The sequence below is a fragment of the Mobula birostris genome, chromosome 12 (assembly GCF_030028105.1).
Source record: "Mobula birostris isolate sMobBir1 chromosome 12, sMobBir1.hap1, whole genome shotgun sequence".
Lineage (NCBI taxonomy): Eukaryota > Metazoa > Chordata > Chondrichthyes > Myliobatiformes > Myliobatidae > Mobula > Mobula birostris.
The window spans coordinates 86330323-86355756 of record NC_092381.1 but is presented as its reverse complement, the minus strand read 5'-3'; the positions used below and the strand labels follow the sequence as shown (position 1 = coordinate 86355756).

The following is a 25434-nucleotide window of genomic DNA, read 5'->3' as shown; positions in this document are numbered from 1 at the left end:
ACTTTTTATAGGCACTGTGTACAAATTGATCCCTACAGTTTATTAAGAAAATCTGACACTGAGCCAAGCAAGGAATTTTTACAATGCTGCATGGTTTTTAAGGAAGTTTATTAAAGGAATTCTGTGCGTTGAGGATCAGACAGCTGTGGTTAACAATGCAGAAGATATGAAGCAAGTGTAAGAGGCCACAAATGGAAGAGAACAAAAATCTCAAAGAAAGAAGGTTACAGATATAATGAAAGGCAATGCAACATACAGAATGGAAAAGAAGGAGAGGATTTCTAACATTGCTAAGATTTCTGTGTGTTACTCTGCAAAGTCTATAATATAGAAGTGGCTAATGCCGTGCCCTAAAACAATGCCTGATACTGAATTCTTTGTCTGCTATTAAGTAGTGCCTTTCAATATCATCTTAGAAATGGAATGTCATCAAATAAGGTCAGAAGAAGAAATCTGAAACATCTCCAGTTTCCAATCATTAAAACAAAGATGGATTGTTCAAAGTAATGGCTGAATTACCAACAGAACAATGTTCTGTAAAATTCTACCATTTGTTCACTATGCTCTAATTCTCTTACATTTACATGGAGTAAATGGATTAATTATGTGGGGCATTTTGGTTGACTGAAATGTTTCAACTGTACTCTCCATTTCTTCTCAAGTTGGCTCTGCTCCTGGACTCTTTGTTCTGTCTCATCTGCTGTATATCCCTTAACCCCTTGTTCCTCATAAAGTCATGCATGTTATTTTCTATTTGATTCTCTGATTTATTTATTTGATTGCCTTTCTTATGGGAGTAAATAAACTAAATTTTAAAAAAACCAGTTTGCTTATTCCGGGCCAAGTGTGATGTGCATTTTAGGAGAGAAACATGAATGAAATCCTTTTAGAATTTAAGGACTTAATAAATGCAGCTTTTTATTGATTCATTCTTGGGCAATGGTTCCTGCAACATATTTTAAATATCTATGGCTGAATTTTTGACAATGAACTGGAAATAACAAGTGTGTATCATGCTTTTCTTCCATTTAGGCAGTGCCTCTGGATTGAGGATGACTTGCTTCTATTCCAGAAGTGTGAGCTCTGAAGTGGCCGACAAGGCCGGCATGGGAACCACAGGTTCACCCAAAGATGTGGCAGCAGGTGGCGGAGTAGGTTTTGGGATGGTGCAGCTCCTTCTGATGTTTAAATGGGGATTCCGTTTGCTCCAATATCCAGACCCAATGATCTCAATGGCATCGAAGCTGCTTTTCCCCCCAGTTTGGAAGATCGGGAAATTCTCACAAGTCATTGGGGAAGTTTTATGCATTCATTTGTTGATTGAGATACAGCACGGCATAGGCACTTTCGAGCCTTCAAGCAATCTCCCAATTTAATTCTGGCCTAATCACGAGACAATTTACAATGACCAATTAACCTACCAACCAGTAAGTCCTGGACTGTGAGAGGAAACCAGAGCATCAGGAGAAAACACACGCGATCATGGTGAGAATGCTCAAATCCCTTACAGATAACAGCGGGAATTGGACCTGGGCTGCTTGTACTGTAAAGCATTCTGCTAACCACTATGTGGTCATGTACAGGATTTGAGCACATCCACTTGTTTAACTCCACCCCTGTGACAGAGTGTCTGATTGGAGAGGGTGGTGTCAGACAATGTGCCCCAGGCAGTGTAGCCAGCAGAGCATAACTAGGCCCATCTTCTGCATTATTAAAAAATCCACATGAAGGAGCTGTTCCCATCAGTCAAATTTGTTATTGGAATGTCAAGATTTTGAACCTTAGGCTACAAAAGAACAACAAACAGGTTCTTGTCAACAGAGTTCATGTTACATGGTGGAAGTTTGTGATATTTTGTGAAGCTAGTCTGGGCCCAGCTGTCACCTATGCCACTTTGACGTGAAGTAATTTAAAAAAAAATGAAGGTACTGACGGTCCACACATAATGGACAGGTTTTGTTTATGCACATGACCATGTATAAATTCACATGTCTGTACATTGCGATGGAGTCATAATATAAAGGTTTTTACTCCCTCACATTGTGGGACAGATGTAAGATTTAAATAAATTCAGATTCAAGTCAATTTTATCTGCAAGATACACAAAGATCACTTGACATGGTAACCACACCTACACAGCTTTGTAATGAATGGTATCAAAAGCACAAAAGACTGATAAGAAAAAAAACAATTGTCAAAAGTGAACGGAGAACTGAAACTAGTTCTGCCATTCTTAGGAACAACTGTATGTTCCTGTGTTGGAATTTGATAATATTTTGGGAGCTTGGGAAATATTGGATATTTTAAAATAGAAAAATAAGAACACAACATTTCTGACACTGGAGAAAATAATTATATTGACTTTATTGGGTCAGATTTGCAATCTTTGCACTTACCATGAAAAAATAACACTGTGAGACTTATTTATCAACAAGCCGAAATATGAATAAATATTTTTTTTCAAACATCTTGTGTAATTTTCTACTAAATTGAATCATAATAGTGTGGCGTGTGGCCAAGTGGTTAAGGCATTGGACTAACGATCTGAAGGTCGTGAGTTTGAGCCCCAGCCAAGGCAGAGTGTTGTGTCCTTGAGCAAGGCACTTAACCACACACTGCTCCAGTCCACCCAGCCGAAAATGGGTTCTGGCGAAATGCTAGGGTTAACCTCATGATAGACTGGCGTCCTAACCGGGGGGGAATCTCGTACTGTCAGTCACTTCACGCCACGGAAACCGACATAAGCACCGGCCTGATGAGCCTATAAGGCTCGGGGTAGACTTTAACTTTAAATAACTAATCATAATAGACAGATCATATTAAAGATTAGAGAGTTATTTGTACATGTGGATCACTGGCTACAATTTGTCCTGTAGTTCACCAGATGTGGCAAGCACAATAGTACTTTGTAGATCTATATCAGGTTGAATGAGAACCACACAAGGAGAGCTTAAAATTAAATACAAGCAACTGTGATACTTAATTTTAGTATCAGAAGCCTACCTCTGAGTTAATAAGGAGAAATAATTTTGCATTATATATTTTCCTTAATGTAAACTTGAAATTAAGAACAAACTGTCAAAATTACAGGAAAAAATGGCACATTAAGAAGGATCAGCCACTGTTTTGGTTGATATCATCCTTTAAATAAAAGATTGCAACTCAGTGCTTCAGCTGCCTTTTTCAGAAGGGAAAGCATATTAGACCGCAACTCATCTATAGTCTGCTATCAGCAGCTAAACAGCCTTCCGTTTTTGCTTTTATCTATATAAATCTTGAAATAAAAATGCAAACTACTATAATTATTTTCCTGCCTGAGTGACCTGTTGACCTGTTTTTATGGGTGTTGTAAGTGATGTGATATGCTGAGATTTGCAATTGAATCAATTTTATTAAAGATAATTGCAATATAAGGCTACATCATTGTTTCAACACAATTCAATGGTCCAATGCTACCACTTAATATTGGAGTATGCATACTTCTTACTCTTCACAGAGATCCACAAAACAGAAGAAAACCCAAAAAATGAATGACAGAAAAAAATGTTAGAACCCCAAAGCACCCAAACCCTTTCCCATGCACAAGCAGCAGCAAAGCATCAACCCTCCCATCTCCCTCTCCCCCCCAACTTGTTGAAGTAGGAAGCATCAGCGCCCATCACCCACCAAGCATGCAATAGCAAATCAACCAATTTTTCTGAATCTTTCTCTCCACAGTTCTGTATCTCCAATAATGTTCTGACCACAATGGAGCTGACCTTCAGAACTAATGAGAAATGGTTTGACTTACAGTGACTACAGTTCAGAATCAAGGTTACCTGAGCCTCAGTAGTTAAGCTGCAATATGCAGATGATGCTTCCCTTTTCTTTCAAGCTCCAAGCACTTGCATCCCATTCAGAGAAGCACGTGAAAGGACATCATCATACTCAACATCTACAACTCAAAATTCCTCCATTAACCTGCTGAATCTGCACCATACAAAATTGCAACAGTAAAAATTAACAATGCGTCTCTGGAATACATGAACCATGTCCCTTATTCAGGGAGCCACCTCTTGGCCAAGGCACACATTAGCGATGAAATTCACCATTGACTTCAATGTACCAGCACAGAGTTTGATTAATTGTCCAAGAGTGTATTTGAAGATCAAGACCCTTAGATCTCATACAAAACACAGATCTACTACGCAGAAGTGATCACTGCCCAAGAATCCTGGACTACCTGTAGAGGGCATCTCCTAATACTGGAAAAATACCAGCAATGCTGTCTTCGTAAAATTTTCCAAACCCGTTGGAAGAATAAGTGAACCAAAGTCGGTGTCCTCTTTCAAGTGAACACCCCAAGAACTGAGGCCTCAGTCACTCATGTAGCTTCATTGGGTAAACCATATTGTTTACATAACCAACACCAGATTCCCAATCACAAACAAGAAAAAATCTGCAGGTGCTGGAAATCCAAGCAACACACACAAAATGCTGGCGGAACTCAGCAGCCAGACAGCATCTATGGAAAAGAGTACCATCGACATTTTAGGCTGAGACCCAGTCCTGACAATATGCCCAAAACCCAGACCTGATGAAGGGTCTTGTTGTACTCTTTTCTATAGATGCTGCCTGGCCCGCTGAGTTCCTCCAGCATTTTGTGTGTGTTGACCAGATTCCTAAATATGTTCCAAGTTCCAAAACGCTTTATAATGGCAAGAGATTTTCAGGTGAACAGGGGAAAAAACTCAAGCATGTGCTCAGATCCTACTTGAAAAAGTGCATTATCTCCACTGACGCCTGTAAGTTCCTAGCCCATGGCCGCCAGAAATAGAGAGGAAGCAATATCATTAATGTCTGATTTAACGTTGCCATGGAGTTTCTCAAAGCCATCATTATCAACATATCTGCATGATATTTGGTTTAAAAGGAAAGGAATAGTTGAAGGTCACCTGTGAAAATATGTGGCAATCTTTAATGGAGAATTGATGAAAATTCATTAATTCTGGACGGGTTATTCCATTGAGACAGGGAAAAGATTGGAGAATTAAGAAAATTTTTGTTCCGATATTTTGCACTATTTATTTGATTTATTTTTAATATACAGTACACTTTTATTGTAATTTACAGTTTTTATTACTATGTATTGCAGTGTATTGCAATTTCTTGACATATTCTGGCAATACTAAACCTGATTCTGCTTCAGAACCATGGTTGGCAAGAGAGGTAGGACTTTTAGTCAAGAGGATGGAAGATGCATACTTACGGTTTAGGAAGTAAAGATCAATCAGGGCTCTTGAGAGTTATAAGGAGCATGGAAGGATCTTAAGAAAGGAATTAGGAGAGCTAGAAGAGTACATGAGAAGGCCTTGGCTAGTAGAATTGACAAACTCTAAGGCATTCTGCACATACATGAAGAACAGCAAGATGACTAGAGTGAAGGTAGAACTGCTCAGGGACAAAGAGGGAAATGTGCCTAGTATCAGAGGAGGTATGGAAATTGTTATTGAATTATTTGCTTCAGTATTCATCAATGAGGGGGACTTTGATGACTGTGAGGTCAGTTTAGAACCGGCTAATGTGCTGGGGCATGCTGAGATTAAGAAACAGCCAGTGTTGAAGTTTTTGAAAGATATTAGGATAGATTAAGTCCCTGGAGCTGGATGGGATATATCCTTGGTTACTAGAGGAAGTGTGGGAGCAGATGGCTGGGGCATTGAAGATGATCTTTCCATCTTCACTGGCCACGCGAACAGGATTGGAGGATGGCAAATGTTGTTCCTTTGTTCAAGAGGGAAATAGGATAATCCTGGGGATTATAGACCAGCTGAGTTTTAAGCCAGTCGTGGGCAAACTAATAGAGAGGATTCTTAGGGACAGGATTTATGAGCATTTGGAGAAGCATAGTCTGATTAGTGAGAGTCAGCATTGCTTTGTGAGGAGCAGGTCGTGCCTCACAAGTCTGGTTGAAGAGGTGACAAAACAAATTGATGAAGATAGAATGGTAGATGTGGTGTATATGGATTTTTGTAAGGCATTTAACAAGATAGCTCACCCAGAATGCTAGGAGGCATAGGATCCATAGAAACTTGAGACCATAAACAGGCTTGCCCAGAGAAGGCAGGGGGTGGTAGAAAATTGTGTGTATTCTGCCTGGGGGTCTGGAAGTAGTAGTGTTCTGCAGGGATCTGGGACCCTTGTTCTTTCTGAGTTTTGTGAATTACCTGGAAGAGGAAGTGGAATGGAAGGTTAATAAGCTTGCAGATTATTTGAAGGCTGATGGAGTTGTGGATAGTGAGAAGGTTGATGCCCCGGTTAAGAAAAAGAAGGAGGTGCTCGGCAGGTATAGGCAGCCAGGAACAAATGAGGTACTTGAGCAGTATAAGAAATATAACAGAACACTTAAGAAGGAAATCAGGAGGACTAAAAGAAGACATGAGATTTCTCTAGCTGACAAGGTGAAGGAGAACCCTGAGATCTTCTACAGATATACTGACAGCAAAAGAATATTAATGTACAAAATTGGTCCTCTGGAAGATCAGAATGGTAACCTATTCGTGGAACCAGAAGAGTTGGTGGTGTTGTAAAAAAAACCTCTCATAACAATGATCAGTGAGGCGCAGAGAGATCTGCATTTACCGACGCGTACCTTTGTTGTTTAAACTAATAAGTACGTGAATTCATAGACTAAATACCTTGTATGCACACCCACTAGGTATCCCTGACTCCCCTGAATAGTCAAAGAATAGCAAAGGTATTACCCTGGCCAAGGAGTCTACGCTGGCCAGGCATCCCCGTAGTACCAATTCACTCACCACGTGTTTAATGCAGGGTCGCTCATGCTTGTATCTGTAATGGTTATTCTTTGAAGTTACTGCTGCCAGCACACATGAAGCATCGACTTTTCTATCCAACTGTTATCAATTCAAATATTGCAATCCAGTGTCATTGGCCTCAGGTCATGTGTCTGACCTTTAACACCTTGTTATTGTCTCTGCTCCAAGCATCCATTTATTGCCCTCTTCCCATCAAGTGACAGTTGATAACTTATGGCTCTTTGTTGTCAATCAGCAATGAGCTCAAATCACTCCAGGCAGGTACAAACCCCAACATTCACAAACCTACATATTATAGCCAACCAAAGAACATCTCACAAGTACCTTCTTATTCAGAAATTATCTCCAGTCCAGCAGATTACCTGGAGTATCATTGCGTCTTCTTTAAAACATTGATCAAGCTCAGCATGTCAAGCTCACAAAATGGAGAATAGAGTGTCTTCACAAAATGGCAGCTTCCATCCCCAAGCATGCGGCAAGAGCAAAGACAATGAGTTTGTCTGCTTCCATTGTCCTTGATTCATTTGATCTCACTGATTTATAGAATGTAGCTCTTTCTGGTCAAAAGTGGAGGTTTTAAATAGATTTTTTTTTTGCACCTGTATTAACTCGAAAGATGGACACAGTCTGTACACGTGAGGCAATGCAGCAAGATGATCATGGACCCTATGCAGATTACAGAAGAGGAGGTGTTTGCTGTCTTGAGGCAAATTAGGGTGGATAAATCCCCAGGGTCTGACAAGGTGTTCCCTTGTGGGAGGCTAGTGCAGAAAAATGCAGGGGCTATAGCAGAGACATTTAAAACATTTTTAGCCATGGGTGAGGTGCTGGAGGGTTGGAGGAGAGCAAATGCTGTTCCACTGTTTAAGAAAGGCTGTGAGTATAAGCCAGCAAATTATAGGCTGGTGAGACTGACAGCAGTGGCAGGAAAGTTATTGGAAGGTACTGGATATATAAGTATTTGGATAGACAGGGATTGATTCAGGACAGTCAACATGACTTTGTACAAATTAATTCATATCTAACCAATTTTTCAGAGTTTTTCCAAGGAAGTTACCAGGAAAGTTCATGAAGGCAAGTCAGTGGATGTTGTTTACTTGAACTTTAGCAAGGTCCTTAACAAGGTTCTGTTTGTGAAGTTGCTCAAGAGGTTTCAGTTGCTTGCCATTCATGATGAGGTAGTAAATTGGATTAGACATTGACATTGTGGGAGAAGCCAGAGTGGTTGTAGTTGGTTGCCTTCTGACTGGAGGCCTGTGGCTCATGGTGTGCTACAGGGATTGGTGCTGGGTCCATTGCTGTTTGTTGTCTACAATGATTTGGATAATCATGTGGTTAATTGGATCAGCAAATTTGCAGATGATACCAAGATTGGGGGTATGGTGGACAGCAAGGAAGGCTATCAGAACTTGCAGTGGGCTGGTGAAGTGGACTGAAAAATAGCAGATGGAATTAAATGCAGATAGGTGTAAGGTGTTGCACTTTGTAAGGACCAACTAGGGTAGGTCTTACACCATGAGCGGTAGGTCACTGAGGAGTGCAGTAGAACAGAGCAATCTAGGAATACAAATCCATAATTTGTTGAAAGTGGTGTTACAGGTAGATAGGGTCATAAAGAAAGCTTCTGTCACTTTGGCCTTCATAATCAATGTATTGAGTACAGAAGATGGGATGTTATGACAAAATTCTATAAGGCATTAGTGAGGCCTAATTAGGAGTATTGTGTCCAGTTTTGGTCATGTACCTACAGGAAAGATGTAATTAAGATTGAAAGAGTGCAGAGAAAATTTACAAGGAAGTTGCTGTGACTTGAGGACCTGAATTATAAGGAACAGTTGAATAGGTTAGGACTTCATTCCTTAGAATGTGTAAGACAGTGTGGAGATTTGATGGAGGAACAGAAAATCATGAGGGTATAGATAAGTTAAATGCAAGAAGGCATTTTCCACTGAGGTTGGCCAAGACTACAACCAGAAGAAATGGGTTAAGGATGAAAAGTTTAAGGGGAACATGAAGAAGAACTTCTTCACTCAGAGGTGGTGAGAGTGTGGAACAAGCTGCCAGCACGAGTGGTGCATGTAGGGTTAATTTCAATATTTATGTGATATTTTGATTGGTACATGGATGGGAGGGGTATGAAGGGCTTTGCTCCTGGTATAGGTTGATGGGACTAGATAGATTCATGGTTTGACAAGGACTAGATGGGCCAAATGGCCTGTTTATGTGCTGTAGTGTTCTATGACTCTAAGGTTGTTGAGAGTTACAACGGGACACTGACAGGATGCAGAGCTGGGCTGAACAATTGCAGATGGAGTTCAACTCGGAAAAGTAATTCATTTTGAAAACTTAAATTTTAGGGTAGAATACAGGTTAATAGCAAAATTCATAGCTTTGTGGAGGAACAGAGGGATCTGGACTACCAAGTCCATCAACCCCTCAAGGTTGCTGTGCAAGTTGATAGAGTGTTTAAGGACCCATACTGTTTGTTGGCCTTCATGAGTTGGGAGATTGAACTTAAGAGCCCTGAAGCAATGTTGCAGATCTATAAAACTCTAGTTAGACCTCACTTGGAGTACAGTACTGTGTTTCGTGCATTAGAGAGAATGCCGGGGAGATTTACTAGGATGCTGCTTGAATTAGAGAACATTTCATATGAGGAAAGGTTGAGTGAGCTAGGACTTTCCTTGTTAGAGAGAAGAGTCTAAGTGGCAACTTGAAAGAGGTGTAAAAGATTAGAAGAGACAGATAAAATGGTCATCCTCGGGCACCAATGGCTAACACCAGAGGACATTCTTTCAATGTGAGCAGAGGAAAATTTAGGAGAGATGTTAGAAGTACGTTTTTTACACAGAGGAGTAGTAAGTGCCTGGATTGTACCGCCTGGTGTGGCAGTAGAAGCTGAGAGGGACATGTGAAAGACTCTTAGATAGGCATATGATTGAAAGAAAAAAGCGAAGGCTTAAGGGCTGCGTAGGAGGAGAAGGCTAGATAATGTTGGGTAGTTTAAAAGGTCGGCACATTGTGGGCCGAAAGGCCTTTACTGTGCTGTTCTATGTTTTAAGAATGCAGTATAGTACGGTATATTTCGCGAGGAGATATTGGATGTTCATACGTTTGACATTAAGGGTGGTCGCTGCAGAACCCTTACACAATAGAAATACTACGTACAACGAATAATAAAGAGAAGGGAATCCCTGTTCGAAAGTGCTGATGTGATGCTACATTAAAATATTGAGCTATTTAATCTAATTTTAATGTTTCAAAATAGCCGTACCAAGTTCATCTCTGAACGGTTCCGAACTCCGTGAATTCATTCTGCTTTGAAGATTCACCATAAATACAATTTAGATTTCCTCTTATCATTTGCTTGAATTGCGGCATATTTTAGTAATTACATTTCTACATATCAGCACACAGCACATGCAAAACGACATTCAAATGTGCTTCAAAAAGAATATAAAGTGAAATTTAGACATTTCATTTGATTTTTATGTAATGAAGCTCACGAAAGAAGATAATATTACAACAATATTGAGAATTTGCACGTTTCTTTTAGTCTTTGTCTTTCTATTGTATCTTAACTTAGAATGTTTATTTGCCAAGTGTGTAGATTTCCATGAAACACGCTGTTCTAAACCACAGCAATAGTTCTTGCCGAGAATTACAACCTAGCTTGTTGGGCGCCTGCATTTTGTATGTAAATGACTGCAGATCGCTGAATGATGAAAGTCAAGGGAGAGAGCGAAATAGGGGTGACGACTTCACAGAGGCAACAGCCCAGTGCCAGTCACAACAGGACTGGGAGCCTCGCTTTAATGCACCTACTACAACATGGCTGCGTACACGCATCTCTACAACTCTCTCATCTGCCTGGTGCTCTCGCTGACAGCGACTGCGGGCAATGAGGGCTATTTTCCGGAGGAAAAACTGGCGTCGGAGTCGGCTCTACAACGACCCAAGGTTCTGCTGGCTATTATCGCCCGGAACGCGGCACACACGTTGCCCCATTATCTAGGCTGCATCGACCGGCTGGACTACCCGAAAGACCGTATCGCTCTCTGGTGAGTTTGGCTGAATGTGCTTTAAGTAAGAAGTTTATTGTGATTTTAAAAAAAGAATAAAAGGCAAAGAGCGTCAAATCGATTCAAAAGGGGTTAGAGACACCTTTTCAGAAAGGTTCAGGCTGGGGAGATCACCGACAACTATTGCCCTGGCATAGGTTCTGATTTAATATAAAGCCTACCGATTTTAGCCACAAACTCGGCGGCGTTCAAACGTGGGAGTACACAGTGCAGTGTCTACTTTCTTATTCCGTGGCAAAATCGCGATCTGCTTTACCAGATAATTTTACATATAAATACCTGCCGAAACTTTCGCAAGTCCCTGACTGAATCAGGAAAGAGTGCACTTGTAGAGCTGTCGATTGCTTCACATTGAAGTGAACACTACTGAAGTGGGATATAAGCATAGGGACAGACAACTTGCTTTGGCGGTTTCCCGCGTCATCTTGGATCTGAGCTCTCTGGTTAACAGCAGGTGGATGGTTATCAGGAATGAGTTGAAATCATTAACTTGTATTTGGAGTTTTACCTGCACAGAGAATGGAATCTGGTTTTGCAGGCATTGGGTGCCGATGTCCCTGTTCCAGTGACGGGATTTTGCTGGGTTAGTTTAGCACCGCCCCTTTTAGAAGTGGTTTAATCTTTTAAAATTACCTAGCCCCTCTCCTTTGCGGATGGATACCCCAATTCTATCAGACGGCATTCCTAACCTCACTCTGGACGCTGAACAGTTTGGCTCGGTATTTCGCTACATGTGAAAGGTTTCCCAGTGCAATATTAAACCAGACTGAATCACAAGGCTCAGACCTTAAGCAGTGAGTAGTTATATTATCAGTCAACACCAGAGCTGCGAGCAATGGTTAGAATTTCCGCACTAAAAGTACATTTAAAAAATCTGAAACAAGTTAGGCAATGCTGGAAACTCAGCAAGTCAGGTAAATTTGTGGGAAGGTTAAAGAAATTACGCGTTCCGTCTTTTGCTCTCAACTCTCGCTGATTAACTTTAAAAACTTTGGAAACGAGACCTGACCCGGCGGCGGGTTTGATGAGAATGAAGGATTGACGCCCCCAAGGACTTTCTAACGACCCCAGGGTATTGACCAAACTAAAGTTCAAAGTTCAAATAAATTTATTATCGAATTACATATATGTCACCATATAGAACCATAAAATTCGTTTTCTTGCGGGCATACTCAGTAAATCCAAAAGCCATAATAGAATCAATGAAAGATCGGACAAACAACCAATGTGCAAAAGACAACAAGCTCTCGACACTCTTGAGAACAAATGCTTCCGATTTTCAACGTGCTTTGGACATGTTCAACCCACACCCGGACTCCGGAAGGCAGTATCGAGCAGCTGGCGTTCCCTTCGCCCTCTCAGCCACGCTAGTGTGAAAGATAGCAGGGACATTGATAGAATTCTTCAGCTACGCGCTGAATGGGGAAGAAGGGATCACTGTTTAAAAGTCAGTGTGCGTCCGTACTTGCACATTATACATCAGCACGTGATTTGTCTTTGCTCTTCCCAGAGCTTTTTATTTGAATACAACCAAGGGTCTCGAAGGAGTTAAGGCAGCCTAGCAGGCTGGATATTCCTGCAGTCTAACAGCGGGGCAAGATCAATCAAGGCTTGCTGGCCTGCAGCTCGAAACTATTAGCACGCTATTGATATTTTTGCTTCATTGACTATTGAGGAAATTTATACATCAAAAGCCACTTTTATTTATCGGTGACCATTAGCTATAGTCTTGCTCCGTAGTGCCACCGTTCTGAAGTGCTTCAGAAGATAACCGAAACCCAGAGTATTTGCAGGTTTTAAACAGTCGATTACTTAAATTTGTCCTGAATTTTTGGATCTCGGGCATCTTCCCTTGGTATCAACATTAATTTGGAGAAATGTATATCCCGTGAGCTTGAAGTTTACAAATACAAGCCGAAAATGCTGGAAATACTCAGTAGGGCGCGCGGAGAGAGAAACGGGGAACGCGATGGAACGTCGGATTTGCTGTTTGGACTCCTCATTACCGTGCTCACAACACAACAACCCCCTCAGGTTATTACAAAATTTCCCGACGAATCTGGGAAATAAATGATTCAGTTATTCCTTGTTGTCCGTCAGCCGAGGCAGCGCGGAAGCGAGGTCGAGGTGCTCAGCCTGTACCTGGGCAGCCGCCAGTACTGGGCAGCCCTTGAAAAGCAGCGTTTGTCTGCTGGAATAAAAAACGAGGAAAGCTTAATCCCAACACTTGTCTCTACAACCCCGCCCCCTTCACCGCGTCGGTTTCGATAGCATTCAGTCTTCCGACGTGACGGGCAGGCATGACAATCCTGCCTACCGCTGGCTCACTGGTTACGGAGGAAGAGTCGCTGCCGCCAACCCCTCCGTCCAGCGGAACGGTGCCCGGGTGTCCAGGCGGACTCCGGACGCTGCTACCTGCAGTCAGCCGGCTGAGAGGCTCGACGCAGATGGCGACGCGCTGACAGGTCTCTACACTCGGGGTACGTCCTGGGAGGGAAGACAGCCGGCTTTGCTGAACTATATCCGAGAAACTTGTTAGACATGGGTCAAGTTGTTTAATATCGTACTTCAGTAGTGACTATAACCCGGTAGCAAGGGACTAATATTAGTCTTCTGCATCCAACACAGAGCTAAGCTCCTCCCTCCGGTTTTTACGCGGGTTTAGGTGAGGGAAATCTCCCCTATATAGAAGTATTTCAAAACAGTAGTTTACACTCCCATTCCCGCTGATACTCACTTTGAAGTGCGAATGGCATGTTAGATTATGACTTACTTCACAAAGGTTGTCTGGGAGATGGAGACGTGCGTGTATGTAGTCTCGCATTGTTATGGCTGCACAAAGTCGATGACATTCTTGAAACAGGCTAAACAATATGGTTAGACCACAGGTGGTGTGAGCTGGGAGTAAGTCATCATTGGCAGTTTCGTACTCGGGGTATCTCTAGTGCTGTTGATAACATCTTCTCTCTGTACTCCAACAGAGTGTTTGTGTAAGCTTTCGGCAATTAAAGTTAAGCTTCCTGGATACCCCTGCTTGTATGTGAAGAATGTAATTTTACTTGGCAAAAACAAAATATGGTTTCCAATGCACAGGATCGGAAAAAAGGTTGCAGAGGGTTGTAAACCCAGCTCGCTCCATTATGGGCCCAAGCATCCCCATGATCGCGGACACCTTCAAAAGCGATGCCTCAAGAAGGCGGCATCCATCATTAAGGATCTTCTCCGGCCAGAACATGCTCTGTTCTGGTTGCTACCTGCAGGGAAGAGGTTCAAGAGCCTGAAATCACGCACTCAACGTTTAAGGAACAACTACCCCCTCCTCTTCGGATTTCTAAACGGTCGATGATCCCACATCACTTTTTTTTTTGCACTGTTTATTTATTTTTTATATTTCTTATTGTAACTTATAGTAACTTTTATGGATTGCACTGTACTGCTACCACAAAACAGATTTTACAATATATGATTCTGATTTTTCATTTTCCTTGGAACATCATCCTTTATTAGTCATGAAATGATGGGGAGGGAAAGGCAGATATTGCAAGAAACTTGGAGCCAATAAATCAGCATGAACCACATCTAGACACCCTTGCCTAATCTGCTAGCAGCTTATCTCTTCTGTTCTCAACACCAGTGCCCATGATGGAGCTGGCTGAGGTGACAACAGTCTGCAGGTTTTTCTCATCCTGTGCATTTGGGAACCACACTTTTTACGCCTGTGAATTTACATTCTTCACTTACTGGCATGGGAACCAGCGTGATAGGTCAAAGGATGGGGCAGTTGGTTTGCAAGTAGATGCAGTGTTTAGTTCAGAAAGAGATAATAATTTAAATTCCAGTAACATGGGGGCAAAATTGAAAAGGGTGATGATTACGGGACTGAAGGTGTTATATTTGAATGCATACAGTATACAGAATAAGGTAGGTGATCTTGTAGTACAGTTAGAGATTGGCAAATATGTTGTGGGCATTACAGAGTTGTGGCTGAAAGAAGATCATAGTTGGGAGCTTAACATCTGAGGAGACACCAACAGCGCAGAAGCAAGGTTGAAATGTCCTGCTTGTACCTGGGCAGCCCTTGAAAGGCAGCATGTGTCTGTAGGAATAAAAAAACGAGGAGAGCCTGGTTTCCTTAAGGGGAAAACCTTGCCTGGCAAATCTTTTGGAATTCTTTGAGAAATTAACAGGCAGTATAGATAAAGGAGAGTCAGTGGATGTTGTTTACTTGGATTTTCAGAAGGCCTTTGACAAGAAGTTGCAAATGAGGCTGTTAAACAAGAAAAGAGCCCGCAGTATTACAGGAAAGATATTAGCATGGATAGAATACTGGCTGATTGGCAGGAGGCAAGGAGTGGGAATAAAAGGGGCCTTTTCTGGTTGGCTGCCAGTGAATAATGGTGTTCCACAGAGATCAGTGTTGGGGGCCACTTCTTTTCATGTTATATGACAGTGATTGGGTGATGGAATTGATGGCTTTGTGGCCAAGTTTGTAGACAATATGAAGATAGGTGGAGGGGCAGGTAGTGTTGAGGAAGCAGGCGTCTGCAGAAGGACTTTGACAGATTAGGAGAATGGACAAAGAAGTGGCAGATAGAATATAGTGTAGGGAAGTGTATTGTCATGCACTTTGGTAGAAAGATTAAAGGCGCAGACTATTTTCTATATGTGGAGAAAATTCAGAAATCAGAGATGCACAGGAACTCTTTGCGCAGGATTCCCTAAAGATTAGCTTGCAGGTTGAGAGTCAATGGTAAGAAAGGCAAATGCAATGTTAGCATTCATTTCAAGAGGACTAGAATATGAAAGCAAGGATGTAATGCTGAGGCTTTATAAGGCACTGGTTAGAACACATTTGGAGTGTTGTGAATAATTTTGGGCACCTTATTTAAGAAAGGATGTGTGCCATTGAAGAGAGTCTAGAGGAGGTTCATGAGAATGAAGTTAATATATGAGGAGCATTTGAAGAGCCTGGGCCTGTACTCATGGGAGTTTAGAAGAATGAGGGGGCATTTCATTTCATTGAAAGCTATGAAATATTGAAAGGCCTAGATAGAGCGGACGTGGAGAGGATGTCTCCTACAGTAGGGGAGTCTCGCACCAGAGGATGAATCCTCAGGGTACAAGGATGTCCCTTTAGAACAGAAATGAGAGGGTGGTGAATCTGTAGAATTCATTGCCACAGATGGCTGTGGAGGTCTAGTCATTGCTTATATTTAACACAGATTTTCTTGATTAATAAGGGCGTAAGAGGTTATGGGGAGAAGGCAGGAGGATGGAATAGCAGAGCAGACTCGATAGGATGAACAGCCTAATTTTGCTCCCATGTCTTATGGACTGGAACCCCATAACCTTCTGTCTCAAGGCAAGATTTGTGCCAGTGAGGATTGGCTAAATCCTAAATTTAAGAAACAGCTCTAGGCCAATGACCTTTCCATCAGAAAGTTCTTTCTGCAGTTTTGTACATTAGTGATAGTTAAAAAAGCGCATTGTCTACTTTGTATGAGTTCTACAAAGCACACCCTCAATGACTTTATAAGTCTGAAGTTGGATCAAAAAGTGCACTGTCATCACTGGACCAAGGTGCACAACACAGTATATACTATTAAGTCACATGCAACACATAACATAATATTATCATTACATAACATTAGAAGTTTGACATTTAGCATAAGGCATATTTATGACACAAGTTAAAAAGTAAACAGTATAACACTACCTGGGTGGTGGCAGGGAGTTCAGTAGTCTCTCAGCCTGGAGGAAGAAGCTGTTTCCTATCCTAACAGTCCTTGTCCTAATACTACAGTACCTCCTGCTTGATGGTAGGGGTTCAAAGAGATTGTGGGACATCATGCAGATGCTGCAATATTTTTCATATGCAAGACAGAATTTGAAAACCAATAAAACCTCAAATGCAGGAAATCTGAGAAGGAGTTATTGATCTGAAATGTTAATAGTGTTTCTCTATCCACAGATGCAAGGTGACCTGCTGGATATTTCCAGTGAATTGCTGTTATCAGTTACTTTTACATGGAATCATTTTCTACAGGAGACTTATTCTAATTTAGCCACAGAAAGACTGGGAATTTCCTTTTCTATTTTTTTTGAGGAAAGCACCTATCATCTGGTCCAAAGCATCAGTTCATATTGTGACTTTTAATACATGAAATATTTTCCTTTTGGATTTTCTGGAATCCTGCATAATACCTGGTGTTGGTTGCTGATGTTAGATTTGCATTGCATTCCTGTCAGCAGCACTTCACAGTATTTTTGTGAACTCTAGTAATGAATTCCAATGTCAACCTCAATGCCTCCATTATCTTCATTGTAAGCAAGTACTGACGTCATTCAACCTGTACTGTTTATGCTTTCAGTTTCCTTTTTTGCATAGTTCATGTATATGATCTCCTGTGCTACAAATTTCCATCCACCATGGCAGTGCTTGGATTTTGTATTGGATCCTTCAGTACAAAATTTAATCATTAATTATAGATAAAAGAAGTGGTAGTACAGGAATGGCAAACCCTTTTGAGAGTGTGTTACCAAAATGGCAATAATCAAAAGTTTTCCCTCGTCTACCATGGTAATTCTCAGCAGAGGTTATCATTGAATAATGAATTATTAACAATAATTATGGACTTTTTTTAAGGCAAAAGGATGAGTCTAGTTGCTTCTTTACATGTATTACTATTAATAAAAGTATAACAGAGAAGGTTTGAAATAAATGAACCATTTTAGAAAACCTGTTCAAAAATTATTAATTCTGGATTCCAGTTAAGTGAACCACATTGGGACCAGTACATTTTGGCCCATTTAAGTGGTTGCCCCAATTAGCTGAAGTTTCATAGAAATAGTTAAAAAGGTGTAAAAAAAAAGGCAAAGTACCATTTAGCTGAGTAAGAAACTATGTATTTACATAAGGTACAGAACAAATTAGAACACTACCAATACTACAATCATCATGTGCCATGTCATATGATGTGGGCAATCATGGTCTTTGAACATGATTGTCCTTGGCAAATTTTTCTCCAGAAGTTGTTTGCCATTGCTTTCTTCTGGGCAGTGTCTTTAGAACATGGGTGACCCCAGCAATGTTCAATACTCTTTCGAGGTTGCCTGATGTCAGTGGCTGTTTAAGCAGGACTTGTGATATGACCAGCTACTCTTGCAGCCATCCACCACCTGCAGGCCAGTAGAGGGAAGGAATACCTTACGCCCCTTCAATGAGACGTATCTCCACCCTGCCACCCAACCAATACTAATATAGTATTATAAAACTATGGATTCGCTCCGAATAGTTATCGACAGAGGAATTCATCCAGTGTATGCTGCCATTTTCTTTTGATTGACAATGTCAGTGCTGACACCTAGTGCAGATAATGGACTGCCTTCATACAATGCTTTCGACGATTGTATCCTCCACTGTAGATCTGTACATTGTGATTACATACCTAACTCTTAAGACTTGGTCTTAGAATCATAGAGTCATACAGCACTACAGGACAGAAACAGGCCCTTTGGCCCATCTAGTCCATACCGCACTATTATTCTACCTAGTCCCATTGACTTGCAGCTGGACCATTGCTCTTCATATCCTTCCATCCATGTGTACTTTTGCAAACTTCTCTTAAAAGTTGCAATTGATCTCATCCACAACTTCCACTGGCAGCTCCTTCTACACACACTCCACTCTCTGAGTGAGGAAGTTTCCCTCAGCTTCCACATAAACATTTCGCCTTCCACACTTAACCTATGACCTCTAGTTCTAATTTTATCTAACCTCAGTGGAAAAAGCCTCCTTGCATTTACCCTAACCTATACCCATCATAATGTTACATACTCCTTTCAGATCTCCCCTACTTTTCCTTTGCTCCAAGGAATAAAACCCTATCCTAGAACAGGTCCTCAAGTTCCAGTAACAACTTTGTAAAATTTTTCTGTATTCTTTCAAACTTATTGATATCATTCCTGCAGGTAGGTGTCCAGAGCTGCACAAAATACTTCAAATTTGGCTACACCAATATGTTGTATGACTACAACATAACATCCCAACTCCTGTAGTCAATACCCTGATTTATGAAGGCAATGTGTCAAAAGCTCACTTTGCAATCCCATTGACCTTTCATGTCACTTTCAAGGAATTATGGATCGGCATTCCAAGGTCCTTCTGCTTCACCACATTCCTCAGTGGCTTACTGTTCACTGTGTAAGTCCTCCCAAAATGCAAAACCTCACATATGCCTGCAGTAAATTGCATTTGCCATTTTCCAGCCCACTTTTCTAGCTGGTCCAGATTCGGCTGCAAGCCTTGTTAGTCTTCTTCACTGTCCACTATGCCCCTAATCTTGATGTCAGCTGTAAATTTTCAGATCCACTTTATCTTATTATCATCCAAACTCAGCAATGGACCAAGCACTGACCTGTTATCTCTGTTCTTGATAAAAGACAAACTTTGCATGGGCAAAACTAACACAATTTCATTCGGACACTCTATAGACATGATGGCTTCTAGCTCCACACTTTAGTGAGCGCTTCCAGTTCACCAACACCTCCTCCAGTTCCAGATGAACTGCTCACATTGATCACTGGAAACTGAAGTTCTTTATTATGTGTGCACATAATAACACATCTGCCCCTGTAAAGCAAACAAACACAAAACTGTGCTGTCATAATCCTGCAAGAAACAATAATGCTTTCAAAATATTATTTACAATAAGTCAAATGTAAAGAACTTTCCAACACAGATATTTACATTAACTTCAACTGTAATGAGCAAATACAATCCCCAATTCACTCATCCACTCTCGATCCATTTCTATGGTGGCTTAATGATCCCTTTTGGACTGCTATTTGTTTACACAGATGTCTTGCTTTCAATTGCTGTGTTAATACCTGTGCCCTTTTGAGAACTCTGACCTACATGTTCATTTCTTTCACATCCTTCTGCCAAGATCCTATCTGTTCGTCTCTGTTCTTGTTCTTGTTGTGTGGCCATAATTCACTCCATGTCTTATAATGGAGCCCTGGACCACATCCACCTGATCAGTGAGTCTTTGCACAAGTTCCAACTGATTATTTCTCAATTCACAGAGCTTCTGCTGTTGACTGTATTATAGATAACAACTCCTCCTGTTGGTGTGTGTTGAACTGTTGCTATTTTTCTGATCTTTGGGTCTATGAGGTCTCCCCATCTTTCTTTTTATTTTTCCTCTTCAACTTCAGCAGGGATTGCAGAGATATTTTTGATTTCCAGTTTTTAACTGGAAGTCGATCAGAGACAGATTTTGAATCAGCAGCATGATGTGGAGACAAGATTGGTGACTTCTTCATCATGATCACTCCATTCAGCACTGGCATCCTGACTGTCATGCTGGTGTAGCTGGTATGCACCTCTATGGAATGTGGAGTTCTTGTGATTCTCTTGCATAAAATCTCTGGATCTCTCGTGGATGCCGCTTGAATTTCATGAGTTAAATCAGATAAGCATCCAAACCCCTCAAACACATCAGCGTACTTTTTATTGAGTGTTGTCTGGTTACCTTTGGTCTGTGAAGCCACCACAAAAACTCTTCCCATCAGGTTGAGCCTTTTGTGCGCAGTCAGACCTAGTATTGGCTTTATTTGCTTTTCAACAATCTTTAGCTGTGCCTTTAGATGCTGCCCCTTGAGCTTGAAGGTCACTATACAGCCTCCTTTTACTGGAACGTTCTCTCCAATATAGCCTGTCACTTTTAACTTCACTGGGTAAATCTTGCTCTTTACTTTGCAAGTCTTGTTATCATGCATAGACAACAGATTCACCTGGCTCTGGTGTCAAGCTTGAATGGAATTGCTGTCTCATTCACAGTCACTGAAACGATCCATTCTGTCTTACCAGCACCAGCAGTCTGCAGAGAATCTACAAAAACTTCCACAATTTCCTCATCAACAGTGTGCACCTTCTTCTTGGTAGCCCCAGCTTCATACAACCTTGCAAAATGATTCTCCTTCCAACAGTTATCACAGGATTTTCCATAAGCAGGACACATCTTTTGAATGTGCCTACCTCCACATTTGCTGCATTTATTGTTTTAGCCTACCTCTCTGCTATGCTGCTACTTTGGGAAATGCCTTGTGCTCTGCCCCTCTGTTTTCACAGCATGCATTGTTGTTTCTGCTCTGGGCACCTCCGTAGCTTAAGATCATGTGGCCTCCCACTGCTCTACACATATTCACACCTTTTTCTAGCATTAAATCTTTTTCTGGGAGCAGTCTTTCTCTGAAAACACTTTCTGGGATTTCATAAACTGTTTTGTCTCTGACTAACGAGTCCCTCAAGTCTCCAAACTCACAGTGTGTGAAGCTCAGCTAAGTATTGGTCAAAGATAACTCGTTTCTGTTCACATGAAAAGTACTTGTACCTTTCAAATTTGATGTTTTTACTTGGGACAAAATGCTCCTCGAATTTTGTCATCAGTGTCCAATTTAAAGTTTCTCTATCAATTTGAAAGCTGTTGTAGATGTCCAAAGCACCTTCGCCAATTACGTGTAGGAAGATAGATGCTTTCAATTTTTCCTCCACCCCGCTGGCTCTGCTGACTGCTGAATATATATTGAATGGCCGTTTGAAGTGTTTCCAGTTATCAGCTAAATTGCTGGTAAACTGCATAGCTGTGGGAGGACTTAGCTTACCCATTGAGGGGATTCTTAGACTCTCACCACAATTTCTTGGCGAACTTCAATACAGCATTGCTGTCTTGCTGGTAGCATCTCTCCATCAGAACCTAGTGTCTCTTTCTTAGTTGCTCGCGGTATTCAGCTATGCTTCATATTTGGATCTCACAATAACTTCTGACACCATGTTATGTTTGTTAATAAATGAGCTCGCATTTGAGAGCCCAAGCAAAGTTTGTCTTTTATCAAGAACAAACATAACAAGATCCCTGCAGCACATGACTTGTCACGGGCCTCCAGTCAGAGAGGCAATCATCTACCTTCAATCTCTGGCTTCCCCATTAAACAAATTTTAAATCTAATTTGCTACTCTATCTTCAATGCCAAATGACAGAACTCTCTGGTCCAGACCCCCTTCCCTATCTCCACCTCCATGCGGGACTTTGTCAAAGGCCTTTCTATAATCCATTGAGACAGCATCCACTGCTTTTCTTACATTAGCTTTCCTGGTGACCTCCTTGAGAACTCTATAAGATTGGTTAGGCATGATCTACTATGTACAAAGCCATGTCAACTGTCTCTAAATGGATCCTGTCTATCCAATAGTATAGGTATTCCTATACTATTCCTTTAGAATACCTTCCAATAATTTACCCACTACTGATGTCAGGCTCACAAGCATATAATTTCCCAGATTATTCTTAGATCCTTTCTTGGACAATTGAACAACATTAGCTACCCCTCTCACCTCACCCGTGACTAAGAACATTTTAAAAACCTCTGCTATGGGCCCTGAAATTTCTGCACTAGCCTCCCACAAAGTCCAAGGGGACACCTTCTCAAGTCTTGGGTACTTATCCACTCTAACTTGCCTCAGCACTTTTTTTTTCTATAATCCAGATTTGGTCTACGTCCTCACTACTGTCTTGCCTCAGTTCTATAGACTCTGTGCCCATATCTTGAGTAAATTTAGATGCAAAATTCTATTTACGATCTCTTCCACCTCTTTTGGCTCTTGATGTCATAAAACACCAAAGAATTAAACTAAATATTGCTGTACTTTTATAGTGTTTTATCCATTCGTACAGAAGATGTATTTTCACATTAACTGCTAATGATGTCTATCCTTCCTGCTGTTCATATTTAACTTGATATCTTGATATTTTTGATTTGAGAATAATGGACAGTATATCATTCTTTAGATTTGCCTTAAGTACTACTTTTACCCTGGGCTTCTGTAGAACCCACTTTAAGCAATAAAAAAGTGGCAGAATTGTGTAGTCAGTGCATGCAACTGAAGCACAAACACTATATGATTGGTTCAGATGGCTGTTAGGTCTCTTTTGTTTTTAAATTTATGACTCCTTGCTTTTTTCAGTCTTTAACTGTCAACATAAATTATTGAGCATTAAGTAAGAGTTAATAATTGACTATAGTGTCTCATGATCTCTGCAAACACGAGGAAATCTGCAGATGCTGAAAATTCAAGCAACACACATAAAAGTTGCTGGTGAACGCAGCAGGCCAGGCAGCATCTGTAGGAAGAGGTACAGTCGACGTTTCGGGCCGAGACCCTTCGTCAGGACTAACTGAAAGAAGAGATAGTAAGGGATTTGAAAGTGGGAGGGGGAGGGGGAGATCCAAAATGATAGGAGGAGACAGGAGGGGGAGGGATGGAGCCAAGAACTGGACAGGTGATTGGCAAAAGGGATATGAGAGGATCATGGGACAGGAGGCCTAGGGAGAAAGAAAAGGGGGAGGGGGGAAAAAGCCCAGAGGATGGGCAAGGGGTATAGTGAGAGGGACAGAGGGAGAAAAAGAAGAGAGAGAAAAAGAATGTGTGTATATAAATAAATAATGGATGGGGTACGAAGGGGAGGTGGGGCATTAGCAGAAGTTTGAGAAGTCAATGTTCATGCCATCAGGTTGGAGGTTACCCAGACGGAATATAAGGTGTTGTTCCTCCAACCTGAACGTGGCTTCATCTTTATAGTAGAGGAGGCCGTGGACAGACAAATCTGAATGGGAATGGGATGTGGAATTAAAATGTGTGGCCACGGGGAGATCCTGCTTTCTCTGGCGGACAGAGCGTAGGTGTTCAGCGAAAAGATCTCCCAGTCTGCGTCGGGTCTCGCCAATATATAGAAGGCCACATCGGGAGCACCGGATGCAGTATATCACCACAGCCGACTCACAGGTGAAGTGTCGCCTCACCTGGAAGGACTGTCTGGGGCCCTGAATGGTGGTGAGGGGGGAAGTGTAAGGGCATGTGTAGCACTTATTCCGTTTACAAGGATAAGTGCCAGGAGGGAGATCGATGGGGAGGGATGGGGGGGATGAATGGAAAGGGAGTCGCGTAGAGAGTGATCCCTGCGGAAAGCGGGGGGGGGGGTGGAAGATGTACTTAGTGGTGGGATCCCGTTGGAGGTGGCGGAAGTTATGGAGAATAATATGTTGGACCCGGAGGCTGGTGGGGTGGTAGGTGAGGACAAGGGGTACCCTATTCCTAGTGGGGTGGCGGGAAGATGGAGTGAGAGCAGATGTGCGTGAAATGGGAGAGATGTGTTTGAGAGCAGAGTTGATGGTGGAGGGAGGGAAGCCCCTTTCTTTCAAAAAGGAGGACACCTCCCTCAACCTGGAATGAAACGCCTCATCCTGAGAGCAGGTGCGGCAGAGACAGAGGAATTGCGAGAAGGGGATGGCATTTTGCAAGAGACAGGGTGAGAAGAGGAATCGTCCAGATAGCTGTGAGAGTCAGTACGCTTATAGTAGACATCAGTAGATAAGCTGTCTCCAGAGATAGAGACAGAAAGATCTAGAAAAGGGAGGGAGGTGTCGGAAATGGACCAGGTAAACTTGAGGGCAGGGTGAAAGTTGGAGGCAAAGTTAATGAAGTCAACGAGCTCAGCATGCGTGCAGGAAGCAGCGCCAATGCAGTCGTCGATGTAGCGAAGGAAGAGTGGGAGACAGATACCAGAATAGTTTTGGAACATAGATTGTTCCACAAAGCCAACAAAAAAGCAGACATAGCTAGAACCCATACGGGTGCCCATAGCTACACCTTTAGTTTGCAGGAAGTGGGAGGAGCCAAAGGAGAAATTATTAAGAGTAAGGACTAATTCCGCTAGATGGAGCAGAGTGGTGGTAGAGGGGAACTGGTTAGGTCTGGAATCCAAAAAGAAGCGGAGAGCTTTGAGACCTTCCTGATGGGGGATGGAAGTATATAAGGACTGGACATCCATGGTGAAAATAAAGCGGTGGGGGCCAAGGAACTTAAAATCATCGAAAAGTTTAAGAGCGTGAGAAGTGTCACAAACATAGTTAGGAAGAGATTGAACAAGGGTGGATAAAACTGTGTCGAGGTCTGCAGAAATTAGTTCGGTGGGGCAGGAGCAAGCTGAGACAATATGTCTACCAGGACAGGCAGGTTTGTGGATCTTGGGTAGGAGGTAGAAACGGGAAGTGCAGGGTGTGGGAACTATAAGGTTGGTAGCAGTGGATGGGAGATCCCCTGAGCAGATAAAGCTGGTGATAGTATGGGAGACAATGGCCTGGTGCTAGTTAGTGGGGTCACGATCGAGGGGTAAGTAAGAGGAGGTATCTGCGAGTTGTCGCTGAGCCTCGACAAGGTAGAAGTCAGTACGCCAGACTACAACAGCACCCCCCTTATCAGTGGGTTTTATAGTAAGGTTAGGATTGGTGTGGAGGGAGTGGAGAGCAGAGCCTTCGGAAGGAGTGAGGTTGGAATGGGAACAAGGAGTGAGGTTGAAATGGGAACAAGGGTCATGATCTCTGCAGTTAGGTTATGATAAATATCGGTGATCTTTTATATTTTCATCTTGCATTTTTGGTGTCAGCTGATTCTCATTTCTGGTGGGATAATT

At 41.9% G+C, this 25434-nt stretch overlaps 1 protein-coding gene and 1 long non-coding RNA gene across 2 annotated transcripts in view; both read left to right on the top strand.

Moving 5' to 3' along the window:
- Window positions 1–10569: 10569 nt before the first annotated feature.
- LOC140206112 (procollagen galactosyltransferase 2-like) overlaps window positions 10570–25434 on the top strand; it is a 184479-nt gene continuing 169614 nt past the window's right edge. The window contains exon 1 of the mRNA XM_072274289.1: window positions 10570–10879. Within this exon, the coding sequence (XP_072130390.1) occupies window positions 10650–10879 (230 nt within the window). The 5' untranslated portion in view covers window positions 10570–10649. The remainder of the gene's footprint in view (window positions 10880–25434) is intronic.
- Window positions 13242–22874, top strand: LOC140206113 (uncharacterized). Its single transcript, XR_011888063.1, has 2 exons — window positions 13242–13380; window positions 16872–22874. It is a non-coding gene; the product is annotated as an uncharacterized lncRNA (long non-coding RNA).